This window comes from Sardina pilchardus, chromosome 5 (genome assembly GCF_963854185.1).
Source record: "Sardina pilchardus chromosome 5, fSarPil1.1, whole genome shotgun sequence".
Lineage (NCBI taxonomy): Eukaryota > Metazoa > Chordata > Actinopteri > Clupeiformes > Clupeidae > Sardina > Sardina pilchardus.
In genome coordinates this window covers 32,256,071-32,271,465 of record NC_084998.1, presented here as the reverse complement: position 1 = coordinate 32,271,465, position 15,395 = coordinate 32,256,071, and the positions used below count along the sequence as shown (strand labels likewise).

The 15,395-nt window shown below is 46.7% G+C and overlaps 1 protein-coding gene across 1 annotated transcript in view; it reads right to left on the bottom strand.

Annotated features, from left to right (window-relative positions):
- The window catches only part of grk6 (G protein-coupled receptor kinase 6), a gene marked incomplete in the record, with an annotated part of 45,074 nt that overhangs the window by 21,549 nt on the left and 8,130 nt on the right, over nt 1–15,395 (bottom strand). Inside the window, 2 exon segments of the mRNA XM_062537274.1 lie at nt 1,300–1,377; nt 1,997–2,109. Of these exon segments, the coding sequence (XP_062393258.1) occupies nt 1,300–1,377; nt 1,997–2,109 (191 nt within the window).

The following is a 15,395-nucleotide window of genomic DNA, read 5'->3' as shown; positions in this document are numbered from 1 at the left end:
GTTTGAAGCCGGTTTCAGAGGCGAGTTATGGGAGGTGTTGCCTAGCAGCACATCAGACGCAATTTGGGAGTGAACCATAGACATATACTGTATACACAACTGTCATGCTAGTGCTACGTGGTTTAGTTTCCAAATGATGGCGGGCCACTTGTTATGTTATATGAATGCCAAATGAGGTCCTTTTGTCTGTCGAAGTCATATTTTAGTGTGCTGAGTCCTGAACAACTGCTGCTCTGACAGTTAGCTAGTTAGCTAGCATTAGGCAAACGTTCTAAAAAGACGTGCTGGCAGCAGACGGTTTTGGTAACCTAGCAACAATAAACACTTGACCGAAGTGCTGAGAAAAGGAGGTTCAGGGAACTCTCAGCATAAAAAACGCGATTGTTGGACACAGCCATAGATAAATGGACACAGCAAAGTTGTCCTGTCTCTTGTGTGTTTCCTGTATTTCAACCTCCTGCCTTGCCAAATACGTCATCAGTCACACACCCCTAATAGCGGGGTTGACCTGTTCCTTTCACATTGAACACGCCTCGGCAATAATACTACCCCCCCGAGACGGGTTCAATTGCCGAGGCGGGGTTGACTCCCCACTCCGTGTCGTCAGTGTGAAAGGAACAGCCTTAACGTTAAATTTGGCTGATTTAGCGTTAAATTCGGTCAATGTGAAAGGGGCTCATGACTGACCTAATGGGTACCCCACACACACACACACACCTACTCCATGACTGAGCTAATGGGTACTACACACACACACACACACACACACACACACACACACACACCTACTCCATGACTGAGCTAATGGGTACTACACACACACACACACACACACACACACACACACACACACACCTACTCCATGACTGAGCTAATGGGTACTACACACAGACACACACACACACACACACACACACACACACACACACACACACACACACACACCTACTCCATGACTGAGCTAATGGGTACTACACACACAAACACACACACACACCTACTCCACGACTGAGCTAATGGGTACTACACACACACACATACACACATACACACCTACTCCATGACTGAGCTAATGGGTGCTACACACACACACACACACACACACACACAACTGGCATCTAGTGCTCCAAATGGACAGGCTGCTCTTATCAGTGTGCCTTTGTAATGGGAGTTGGCCTGATAAGGAGCTGTGCAGACCTGGAGGCAGGTGTGTGTGTGTGTGTGTGTGTGTGTGTGTGTGTGTGTGTGTGTGTGTGTGTGTGTGTGTGTGTGTGTGTGTGAGTGAGTGAGTGTGTGTACCGTTGGATTGAGGTACGTTTCCAGAATCTCCCGTCCACTCTCCTTCCTTTTCTCGTCAGGGGTCACCTCATAGTCCGCCTGTGGGGATCAATCACACACACACACACACACACACACACACACAACCATAAACATACTCCCATATACACTTGCAGAAGAATAAAACAAAGCGTTTGAGTGTGGCTAATGGCTCTAGATTAGCTCCCTCATTCAGATGATTGGATGAGATCAGGGGGGATTAGGCTGGATTACAGATTAGACTCATTACATGTGATTAGGGAGGAGAGGCTGTCTAAGGAGCAGGGCAAACCGCCAACAAGGGAAGGACTTCCTACACACACACACACACACACACACACACACACACACACACACACACACACACACACACACACACACACACACACACACACACACACACACACACACACACACACACACACACACACACACACACACACACACACACACACACACACACACACACACACACACACACACACACAGAGCGTAACCGTCCACTACTCTTGTCTTGAGTGACTAACAGTAGCTGGGATGCTGAAAAGCTTGTGTTGCTGCTGTTGCAGGCTTGCCTCCACATGGATAATAATAACAACAATAACAATTACAATAATAACAACAACAACAACAACAACTCTTATACTGTCAGATATATGGAGGTGTTGAGAGGACTCACCACGGCGTCAAGGAACTTGACACACCTCCTCAGCTCTGGCCGCGTGTCACAGAACTGCCTGAAGAGCAGGCGACCAATGGGCTGCTTCTCACACAGGCTGTGGTAGTCTTTTTCTGTACACACACACACACACACACACACACACACGGGATGCACAAGTGGAGTGTGAGAACGCATCTGAATGTGTCTTTTTGTGTGTGAGTGTGTGTGTGTGTGCGCATGCTTGTGTGTGCATGTGTGTGTGTGAATAACTATGTACAGTATGCGTGTGTGTTAGGCATAGGCGAATATATATAGTATATATGAATATAAACAAACAGATGTCATACATACAGTCTATAAACATTTAGAAATAATATGGGAACCATCTAGATACACAACTCACATATGTATGTATATGTACATATACATACATATGTGCATATATATACATATACATATGCACACATGTATGTATGTATGTGAGGAGCATATGTATTTGATACCATGCTAAAACAGGAATATAAAATCATCATTTGACAATTGTAACCCTATGGGAATTTAACACATAGGGCTAACATAGGGGCAGGCAGATTCATTGAGCTCAATGCAAATCAAACAGGCTAATAGGCCTACTGGAAAAAACACCATGCCAATCTCTAGCTATGGTGAAGGGTATGTGATGATGTGGGGCTATTTTAATTCCAAAGGCCAAGGGAACTTTATCAGGATGCATAATATCCTGGATTCATGAAATAGCTGGCCTTTAAAAATAAAAATCTGCCTGCCCCTATGTTAGCCCTATGTGTTAAATTCCCATAGGGTTACATAGGGGGTCAAATACTTCCTTCCCTTAGCATTTAAGGAAAACATTTATTTATTTACGATACATTCTTCAATCACAAAGAAAATTGGTGTCCTTAGCGGTTTTATTTTTACAATTTTTTCTAATTAAGGCATTAAGATCAATTGTCAAATGATGATTTTATAATCCTGTTTTAGCATGGTATCAAATACATAAGCATATGTGTGTGTGTGTATGTGTGTGTGTGTGTGTGTGTGTGTGTGTATGTATAGGGACAGATATAAACTGAACACCCCTCCCCTCTTTTCACCAGAACAGGAGTGGTCAGTCACTCCGTCTGCATGTTGCGGAAGCATGACCAGTCACATGTGGTTTCTCTTTCTCTCTCTCTCTCTCTCTTTCTCTCTCTCTCTTTCAAGTCTTTCCTTGAAAGCACTTTATGAAACACTGGCCAGAGTTTTGCAGCAGACACCTGATCTTCTCCTCAAAGGGAGAGACACACACACACACACACACACACACCAGCTCCACTCTCCTCTGAGTGACAGGAGGACACACACACATCAACACACACACACACACACACACAAACTGAGGCCTCTCATCTCCTCTCCTCTCATTATCGGTCTGATGCGCATCGTGAGGGCTCTGCACACACTTAGCCAGTCTGCTTGCAACAGATCACCACACACACACACACACACACACACACACACACACACAGTGGCCACCACCACTTCCTCTAGCTCCAGTCAACTGGAATTCCCTGTCCAGTACACACACACACACACACACACACACACACACACACCCTATACATCTCTAAAAACAGCATAGAGGGGCCATTAAGGAAAGGAAGTCCAGTTGAATTTAAACTCAATTTGGAACGATATGGAAAAGGTCTAAAAGCTCCAGCACTGAATGGACCGGAAGCACAAATCACTTGTGCTAAGAATGATCACACAAGTATGACACAAGTATCTCTGGGAGGAGTTTTTAATATAAACATGCATTCTAAACAGAGCAACACCTTACACACTCACCACACACACTCAACACAGACACAACACCTTACACACTCACCTCCTAACACACTCAACACTGACCACACACTCACCACCTTACACACTGACCACCATCGTTCTCTTCCCTCCTCTCCCTCCTTCTTTCTCAGCAACTGCAGTCCTGACACTCAGAAAACTGAAGACGTACTTGAAGGAGTGCAGTTATTTGTTTCTGTAAGGGACCAAACAGCCATCTCTTCAACACTTGAAGGAGTGCAGTTACTTGTTTCTGTAAGGGACCAAACAGCCATCTCTTCAACACTTGAAGGAGTGCAGTTACTTGTTTCTGTAAGGGACCAAACAGCCATCTCTTCAACACTTGAAGGAGTGCAGTTACTTGTTTCTGTAAGGGACCAAACAGTCATCTCTTCAACACTTGAAGGAGTGCAGTTACTTGTTTCTGTAAGGGACCAAACAGCCATCTCTTCAACACTTGAAGGAGTGCAGTTACCTGTTTCTGTAAGGGACCAAACAGCCATCTCTTCAACACTTGAAGGAGTGCAGTTACCTGTTTCTGTAAGGGACCAAACAGCCATCTCTTCAACACTTGAAGGAGTGCAGTTACTTGTTTCTGTAAGGGACCAAACAGCCATCTCTTCAACACTTGAAGGAGTGCAGTTACTTGTTTCTGTAAGGGACCAAACAGCCATCTCTTAGACGGGTCTGAGTCCCATGCGCTGCAGGGCCAGCCTCCATCAGGCTAAGATCCGCTGTCAGAGCCAGACGCTGTCAGTGCAGCGCTCTAGTGCTCTATTGTGCTCTGAATCAAGCGCAGGGCTGTGCTACATTCTCAGGGGCACAGCCTACAGGAGAAGGGCCAAGGCCAAGATCCGCTATCAAAGCCTGACATGATTGGTGCCGAGCCCTTTTGGTCCTCTGAATCAAACGCACGGCTGTCCTGACCGCTCCAGGGTCCAGCCCTTCATCAAACACACGGAGATCACCGCCTAAAGGTCCAGTCCACATCAAAGACACAGAGCGTCCCCTGCACAGGGCCCTGAGAGATGAGAAGGGCCCAAAGGGCTCCATGAGCCTCCGTGACTCAGGGAGACACACTCATTACAGATGGCACAAGCAGGCGAGCGCAGGCCTCCACAGCCGGAGAGGAGAGCGAGTAGGAGGAAGCCTCAGCCTCCCTACAGCAGGCCAGAGTCCGCACCAGAAGCCAGTCAGCAACCATGGGGAGAGAGGGGGCAGCTGCAGCAACCATGGGGAGAGAGGGGGCAGATGCAGCAACCATAGGGAGAGAGGGGGCACCTACAGCAACCATGGGGAGAGAGGGGGCAGCTGCAGCAACCATGGGGAGAGAGGGGGCACCTACAGCAACCATAGGGAGAGAGGGGCCAGCTGCAGCAACCATGGGGAGAGAGGGGGCAGCTGCAGCAACCATGGGGAGAGAGGGGGCACCTACAGAAACCATAGGGAGAGAGGGGGCAGCTGCAGCAACCATGGGGAGAGAGGGGGCACCTACAGCAACCATAGGGAGAGAGGGGGCAGCTGCAGCAACCATGGGGAGAGAGGGGGCAGCTGCAGCTTGCAGAGAGTCACTAAGAGCTGAAGCTGGATCTGTGTGTCATGTCAGATCTTTCACACTGAACCTGGACCTGTGTGGTGCTTCACTGAAGCACTCACACACTGAAGGTCTCACACACTGAAGGTCTCACACACTGAAGCTCAAGGCTCTCACACACTGAAGCTCAAGGCTCTAGTAAACTGAAGCTGCTCCTTGCTGACTCTTGAGCATGGTGTTTCAGTGCAGTGTGTCTGGTGGTGGTCTGGTCTGTGTGTGTGTGCCATTATGTGATCTGGAAGAGAGTGTGCCAAGAGTGTTGGTGTTGGTAGGAGGTGGGGGTGGTGCTGGTGGTTACAGGAAGACAGGAAGGAGGAGAGGAGAGAGGGGGAAAGAAAGCAGAGAGGAAGACAGGAAAGAGGAGAAGAGAGGGAGGGACATAGCAGAGGAGAAAAAGGTGACAGAAAGAGACTAATGAAAGAGAGAAAGGAGAGAAAACTAGAATCAAAAAGAGAGATAAGAAAGAGAAAGCAAGATTCCAGCCAGGGGTAAGCTCCTTCTGTGCAGCTCAGAGAGCAGTGTTGTCACACACACACACACACACACACACACACACACACACACACACACACACACACACACACACACACACACACACACACACACACACACACACACACACACAGGTAAGCTACTTCTGTTCTGTGCAGCTCAGAGAGCCGTGTTATCTGACACTGACAGCAGTCCTCTCCACACCTCTACTGATGGACTCTCTCTCTCACACACACTTCTGAAAGACTCCACTTACACACACACACTTTTGATACACTCCACACACACACACACACACACACACACATATGAGTAAACAGAGTGCAAGACTACTGCGCTGTAGCATTACTTTCAGATACTTCTCCCACATGTATTGGCATCCCTGGTAAAGATGCATAAGAAGAGGCATTACAAAAATCATATTTTGGTATTATCCTTCACAGCAGCCTACAGGAGCATCCTTCAGAGCACCCCTCACAGCAGCCTACAGGAGCATCCCTCAGAGCACCCCTCAGAGCAGCCTGCAGGAACAGGAGCACTGCAGTGCAGTGGGCTCATCCAGCAGACTCCTTCCTTAATCGCTGTTTAATTGAGGTTGGGCCTCAACACCTCCAGAAGTGACCAGAAGTGACCAGAATTGTCCAGTATCCCAGACTCACCCTACTCCATACTCCATACTCATGATGGTTCTCTAACAACAAATACCAACAAAGATCTTCGGTGATTCCGTTCCATTGTTGTGGCCGTTTCTGATCCGATCAGCAACATAACCAGTTAAACGGCAAACCAGGAAGAAGAATACACACTTGAACGGAAGCCAACTCAGAGAGGAAAGACGTCCTCATGAAGAGATAAATATTGTTTAACAAACACAGAGCACAATGACATTGCAGCATCCACATTTTAGCATTCAGCTGTCCAAAGGACAAACTCTTTGGCCTCCCATCTCCCACACACACACACACACACACACACACACACACACACACACACACACACAGCAACAGAGTTGCCATGCTTTCATATTTGTCTAAAGGCCAAAGTCTTTGGCTTGCCATCCACCGTGTCATCAAGCTGAAACAGGTCTTTTTTCTGTGGAACAGGAAGTGGTCCTGATTTCATAACCACAGATGGGGAGAACGCCAGCTTCAGAGAGAGCATAAACACCACGGCACAACAGAGCGTGCACGTGTGTGTGTGTGTGTGTGTGAGGGTGTGTGCGGGTGTGAGAAAGTGTGTAAGCAGACTAACAGTCGTTATGACACAACTTAAGAAATTAAAGGCTGAGCGCAAGCTTCTCTTCTGAAAACAGTTCCATGGACATCCCACTGACTGGAGAAGCTGACTGTGGAAGCAGAGACATCTAGGCACACACGCACACACAGCCATCTATTCATCTATAGGAAGCAAGAAATGGACCAATATTGACAAAACACTCTTTAGTTTTAAGAAACTCCACACAATATACGCTTAGTCACATGATCACACATGCATACACACACACACACACACCAAAAAATATCTGAATTCTGATATCCTGCTGCTGAAAAGTTGATTTCAGGCTAATTTCAGAGTGCGTCATTCTGGCAGCTGACAGGAACAACCCCGACACACACACACACACACACACACACACACACACACTAACAGACACCCACACACTCAGCATGCGCCCCATGCACACTGCTCCCCAGACCAAGTGCCGAGGTGTGTGTGTGTGTGTGTGTGTGTGTGCGCGTGGGGGGGGGGGGGGGGGGGTGGAGTAAAGCAAACAGCAGAATAAACAGGACTTGACCCCCAATGCTCATTTGAACACAATAATCATATTAGCAGCAGCACACTATTGCATTCATACACTCACAGTGGCCCTATTGAGCAGAGACTGGGAGCGGAAGAGAAAGGGAGAGAAGGAAGACAGCAGAAAGAGAGAGAGAGAGAGAGAGAGAGAGAGGGAGGGGAGAGAGAGGCAGAGAAAGATGAAGAGAAAGAGAGAGAGAGGGAGAGAGAAAGAGAGCGGGAGAGAGAGAGAGGGAATGTTATGCAGGGAAAGAGGGGTTTTGGGGTGGGGGGTTGTCCTCAGTTACCCTTTTTAAATGGAGAGGGGGGGGGGTTCCTCTGAGTTCTTTTGTTAGGGCCCATCGACATGGAAACGATGAAAATAATATTTTAGGTCAAATCGCTTTAGCCTTTCATCCACACATTTTGGAGCCATACTGTACTATCAGAGGCTCATCTTTCAAAGTCATGCATACAACATGCAACAGCAACACACAAACCTGCACACCTACACACACACACCTACTGTACACACACACTTACATAAAGAATGCTTTAACACACACCACCACTGCCATTAATGCTACTCAGGTGCCCCAAAAAACATCCTGTGTGTGTGTCTGATGTGTATTTGCGTTTGAGTGTGTATGAGTGTATCTGGGGGTGTCTGTGTGTGTCTGTGTGTGTGTGCTCTTGCTAAGGTTGACGTCAGGAGTTCATTCATTCTTTGCTGGTGAAGTCAAACGTGTTGAAGCAGTCAACAGAGAGAAAGCAAGGCTCATTACCACTCTGTTACCACGTGCGGACCTGAGTCTGTGTGTGTGTGTGTGTGTGTGTGTGTGAGAGAGAGAGAGAGAGTGTGTGTGTGTGTGTGAGAGAGAGAGAGAGAGTGTGTGTGTGTGTGTATGTGAGAGAGAGTGTGTGTGTGTATGTGAGAGAGAGTGTGTGTGTGAGAGAGAGAGAGTGTGTGTGTGTGTGTGTGTGTGTCAAAGAGAAAGGGTAAGATATTTGATTTAAATATATACTTTATTGCGATATGCAAAGTCAGAGAGAGAGTGTGTGAGAGCTCCCTCTGCATGAGAACACTCTCTCTCTTTGTATGTGTTAAGTGTGTGTATGTGTGTATGTGTGTGTGTGTGTGTGTGTGTGTGTGTCAGTGGGTCTATGTCGGGACAGTGAAAGCAAGGCTCATTACCAGAGCAGTGAGGCGAGACTGAGCACACAGCTTTATTGGCCTGGACCTCTCTCTCCCTCTCTCCATCCATCTCTCTCCCTCTCTCCACCCATTTCTCTCTCTCTCCCACTCTCTCAATCTCCTCTCCCCCCTCTCCCTCCCTCCATTTCCCTCTCTCGTTCCCTCGGTCTCCTTCTCTCCTACCCTCTCCCTCGTTTCCCCTCACCTGACCTCTTTCAGTCACCTTCCTGTCTTCTCTCCTCTCTTCTCCTCCTCCTCCTCTTTCCCCTTTTCCCTCTCTCCTGTCCAATAGTTCCATTGCTTCCTTCCTTCTTCTAGTTTTGCTCTTTGACCTTTAACGCTACATCTACCCACGCCCCTTTAACCCAATATCAAGTCCAAGTTCAAGTCCAAGTTTACTTTATTTATCCTTTAAAAAGGAAATTTGGTGTGCAGCAGGCATTCAAATAACTACTTATCCACTCTCCTTTAACCCTATATCTACTTATCCAATCCCCTTTAACCCTATCTATCCACTTTCCTTTAACCCTACATCTACCCACTCTCCTTTAACCCTACATCTACCCACTCTCCTTTAACCCTACATCTACCCACTCTCCTTTAACTCTATATCTACTTATCCAATCCCCTTTAACCATATCTATCCACTTTCCTTTAAAGCTACATCTATCCACTCTCCTTTAACCCTATATCTACTCGTCCACTCTCCTTTAACCCTATATCTACTCGTCCACTCTCATTTAACCCTACATTTACCCACTCTCCTTTCTCTCTCCATCTTTCTTCCTTTCAATAATTATCAGCTTCATTCTTCAACTTCATAATCAAGTTCTACTGCAAAAAAGAAAGGGCATTTCAAGGAGTCTTCTTTACCCAACACACAGACACAGACACAGTCACAGACACTCAAACACAGACACACACACAGAGAGACATACTGTACACACAGAGCTTAACCAACAGCCAACTCAAATGGCAATTAGAATATAGAACATAGTGCACGGTTGCATCTGCATGCATAGACACCATACTAGGTTGTGAGCTTGTATCGTGGTGGGTCAGTGATACACACTAAATCGCATTCCTGTCCTGAACCATACCCATTTCTTTTCTTTTGTCTTTTTTCCCCAGTGTTTCACACACACACTCACATTCACAGACACGCACACTCGTGACAGCGGTATTCTCTTTGAAAGGCTTTGTTCTTCCCCTTCCTTGCTTGTGCATCATCTGGTGGGTCACTCCAGGTTAAGTCGGTCACTCTGGCTGCTCCGTCGTCAGTTCACACACAAAGGCTGTCTGGGCAAAGGAAGCCTGTCTCACAGAGAGTCAGAGTCCACTCTGTGTGTGTGTGTGTGTGTGTGTGTGTGTGTGTGTGTGTGTGTGTGTGTGTGTGTGTGTGTGTGTGTGTGTGGGATGGGCCCGAGGGAGCTATGGCACAAGCAGTAGTGTACAGGTGTCACAGGAGCCTATACTGCAGGGTACTGTAGGGACCCAAGTTGGACTCCGACCTGCGGCCATTTCCAGGTCCCACCCGGACTCCTCACTTCCTGTCCCATTCAGCCGTCCCACCAGTGGGTTCTGGGACCGCAGGTGTCCTGAGTCACCTGCCAATCATCTCGTCTCATCTGGTTAACACGGTCAGCAACAGCATCTCTGAAGCGCCGTCTTCAATCTTGACCATGGCCCACGGGAGCACATCCAGGGGGCAGACGATGAGTGTTTCTGGCCCAAGACTTCAGGGTGGACAGAGATGACCGCTCCAAGAGCTCACTGGGAGGAGGAACACACTGCTACAGCTAACTCCTCACAAGTTCACATCCCAGAGTCTTGCATTCCTCTTGCAAAAACATAATTGCAGTTGTAGGACACAAAAAACTGAAGTTTTATGTCCAACATGCTGCATCTCTGCAAGAAAGTGCAGCACAATGTAATTGCAATGCAATTTTGTCATGTCCAAAATACTGCATTCCTGCATATAAACTTAACTGCAAGGAATTCCTCAAAGACGGCAGTTTTGACACTGTTAGCATTTGAAATGTTATTCTTAGACGTGTTCCCCAGAATGTGCCCCTTGGCTTGAGGTCTAGCACGAACAGGGAATTTCAACACCCAAAAAGCCATAAACTGAGCACAACGAATTGTTACAGATTTTATCTCCATCTTATTGGCAGCAGTTAGATCCAGCGCCTTCTTTCTCCCCGATTAGAACTCCAGCTCTCGTCGGGGCGGTGATAACGCTAATGTGTGAAGTCCCCATCGGGAATTAGATTAAAATACTTCAGCCCCACTGTCTGAGATGGGCCTTGGGATACATAGCATGGCACTACACACACTGAATTGAGCAGAATTGACTTGAACAGAATTGAATTATGTGGTGAGCGTGCAGGAAAACAATATGGCGCCTGACAGGTGTGAGAGAGTTCTGACCGCTAACCACACCACACAACTCAGAGCTGTGTCAGAGATGGTCATCACCTCCATCAGCAGGATACAATAACGACACATTTTCTTCATTTCCTGACTTCAGAAATGTGGGAAAAACAAACTCAAGAACACAAAAAAGAGTGGCCATCATTCAAGGGAAGACAAAATGAGTGTTCTAAGTAACAAAATAGTGCTAGAAATAATCCACACACACACACACACACACACACACACACACACACACACACACACACACACACACACACACACACACTTTTGCTATTCATTTGATCCATTTGATGGTTTGTTATTTAAATGTGTTCCAAGCTGTTCATGATTGCTTCAATGACTGTATATAGATGTCCATCTATATAACCCAGTCACTGGGTTGCTATATACTATCAACACACCAAAAGAGTAAACAGATTGAAAGACAAAAGTTTTTGAATGATGACAGGTGTCAGCTGATTCAATCACTATTTCAATATTATATTATAGTACAGAGACTTTTCTTATGAACAAGCACCTTTATCTCATGAACAAATTAATATTACATTTTAGTACAGAGGCTTTTCTTCTGAACAAGTTAATATTATATTATAGGACAGAGGCTTTTCTTATGAACAAAATATTATTATAGGACAGAGGCTTTCCTTATGAGCAAGCTAATATTATATAACAGTACAGAGGCATTCCTTAGGAACAAGTAACTCAAATGAGCTGTGCTGACATGTCTTTCTTGGTGGTGTGAGCAGTGTGCAAGTGTGCACAGATTTTTATCTGAATCTAAAATCATATTGTGACCAAAGGCTCTAATTTAAATGTTGGGCAAGTCTAGAGTCTAACTGAAGCTTGCTTTAAAAAAGGCGCATATAAATAGGCATAATAAATATGCATATATAACATACAGTATATTACATATATTTATAACATAATACCATCAGCTAGATCCTGAACACATACAGTGGGGGGGGGGGGGGGGGGGGGGTAGGTAGAGCTGTCTCACACCACATGATGTCATTATGTACGAGAACTTTGCTCAGAGACAGATTTGCCCAGCATTTAAATTAGGGCCCCATATGTATGTGTGTGTGTGTGTGCGTGTGTGCGTGTGTGCGTGTGTGTGTGTGTGTGTGTGTGTGTACCCACGTGTAGGGTTGGCATCCCAACACACTACAAACATCTCACACACACTCACACACACCTCACACACCTCACAGACAACTCACACACACATCTCACACACATCTCACACACATCTCACACCAACCCAATGAGCAGGTTGGCGCCTTGCATGGCAGACTCAGCCATCGGTGTGTATGGGTGATTGTGAGACATAATAATGTAGAGTGCTCGAAAAAAGCGCTATATATATATATATATGCAGTCCATTTACCCCTTACCCAACAAATGCCCCAATTAAACACAGTCCATTTACCCTTTACCCAACATGTCCCAGTTAAACGCAGTGAACAGCTACGGCTGTGGGGACTGGTGCCATGTCGTGCATCAGTTGGACAGAACACATAGTTCTCCCAGACGCAGGCTATTTCCATGGCTATTTTAGCCCAGCGTGGTGTTGACTGTTCAACTGTAGCATGAGAGCATGACACAAAGCGCGGCCTGGGCTTCGCATGTTTGTTTTATGACGTCTCGTGGAGCCCATGTCCCCGGGGGAGCCCGGCCGTGTTCCCTTACTGGAAATAGGCCTGTGCTGCGGGACGCGGCCCCCCGCCGGGCCACATATCACCGCCGACTCCTGTCTGGTGTCCGCCGGGGACAGCCACGGCGCCGCTCTCACGACGGTGAGAACCAGCCCGATAAAAGAGGAAGTGGAGGCCAGGAGCATGCACTTGACCTTGAGAGGACAAAAGGGGTCATTGTGTGACATTCATATGACAAAACCCACCTCCCCCCCCCCAACGGCACGTCATAAAGGCCTCCATTTAACCCTCGACATGTTAAATTATGGGATGACTACAAAGCAACATCGCCATGGGGATGCTGAACAGACTTCCACCGACACTAGGCTCCCCCCTCAAGACCCGCATGTTTTATCTCTCCATCTTCGGCCCTCAATGTTTACATTGTTGCAGCGCTGTAATGAGTGCAGTGTGTGATGTGTGTGTCTGTACGTGTGTGTGTGTGTGTGTCTGTGTGCCTTCAACAGGCTGCTATTGTCCCCGCTCCTGTCCCAGTCTCACCTCAGTAACGGCCATTAAAAACACTGATGGGAAGGATACGCTATACGCCAATAGAACACTGATGGATGTGCTACACGCCAATAGAACACTGATGGATATTCTATACGCCGAACACTGATGGATATTCTATACGCCGATAGAACACTGATGGATATGCTATACGCCGATAGAACACTGATGGATATGCTATACGCTGATAGAACACTGATGGATATTCTATACGCCGAACACTGATGCAAGCTATACGCCGATAGAATACTGATGGATACGCTATACGCCTATTAAACACTAATGTAAGCTATACGCCGGTAGAACACTGATGTAAGCTATATGTCTGTAGAACACAGATGGATACGCTATACGCCTATAGAACACTGATGGATATGCTATACTCCGATAGAACACAGATGGATATGCTATATACGCCTATAGAATACTGATGGATAATACGCTATACGCTGATAGAACACTGATAGATAAGCAATACGCCAATAGAACACGCAGCCAGGGGACAGGCGGGTGGCCGTTAAACACTTGGAGGATAGAACACGTAATATCCAACTGGAGTGCCGCAGAGCAAGCCAGCGTTCTACCAATCATGTAGCTTATTTTCGAAAAACCGCGGGTTCACATGCGACTGCGCATGCGCTAGATGGTGAATCTGCTGTGGTGGAACTGTGGGAGCAATGTGGCTCTGCGGCTCTGCAGTCAGACCAATCTGGGGCACGCTAGCTGAGGACGGGTGGGTGGCATGTTTATGGTGCCATTGCACGGTGGCATGAGGCCCAGACCCTGAGAGCTCCAGCCCCAGCGAGCACAAGGCCCAGATTTACTCCCCAGCTGCCCCACATTCAGAGCAGCATCCTGGGATCCTCTCAGCGCTCCCTGACCAGGACCCTGGAGGCCCGATGACCAGCAGACCAGGCGAGCCACAGGTTAGTGTGCGGCACATCTGGAAATGGAGGATCTGCTGGAGGTTAGGGCTGAACAAGCTTCTTCTGCTGCAGCGTCTCATAGAAAGAATTCCAGTGATTTTTCACCTTGATCTCCATATCTGGAGGTCACCAAGTACCTCCACTATGAACATGGGGGCATGTTGATGAGTCCCCATGTTCATGCCCCCAGAGTAGCACTGTACTGTAGCTGCCTGGCCACTCTAGCTGTTGGCCACCATCACTGATCACATTTGCATCACATTTATTCAGATGAGGAGTAATGTTAAAGCTACATGGCAAAGGAGACTTTAGGTGAGAATGAATACTTAATAAAGAGGATTGAGAGTTCAATAGTTTAAGTTCAAAGTGTTCTTGAGGGTAGAAGGAAAGAGAAGGGAGAAGAGGAGAGGAGAGGAGAGGAGGGGAGAGAGGAGAGGAGAGGAGAGAAAGCATGGTAAGTGCATGTTAGGTGTGTTGGGTTGTTAGGTGGGTTGGGTTGGGTCTTCAAGACAGAAATTAATATATTGACATCACTACTTGACATCAGGAAGAAAGATGAGAATGGGAGATGTTGAATGTTGAAAATACAGTATATATATATATATATATATATATAGTATATAGAGATAGTATATATAGAATTCGAGATAGAATGTTGAATAATGTGCAAGTCATGTGCAAGTCATGAGCTATTGCTTGCGACATTTATGAGATTGGGATGTCAGCCGCTGGCAGCCCGTGTAGAAGGTTAACTCATGCATCGTAAAATGAAACTAGATTTAACTAATAAAATCAGCAAAGAAGCTACGCGGTGACGTCAATACTTTGCTATCAGCACAAACCAGACATTAACTGATATATTACTCTTATTAATGGCTATTATGATTACGGATATATACTGTTATTAATGGCCGTTATGATTACGGATACATACTGTTAATGGCCATAGTGC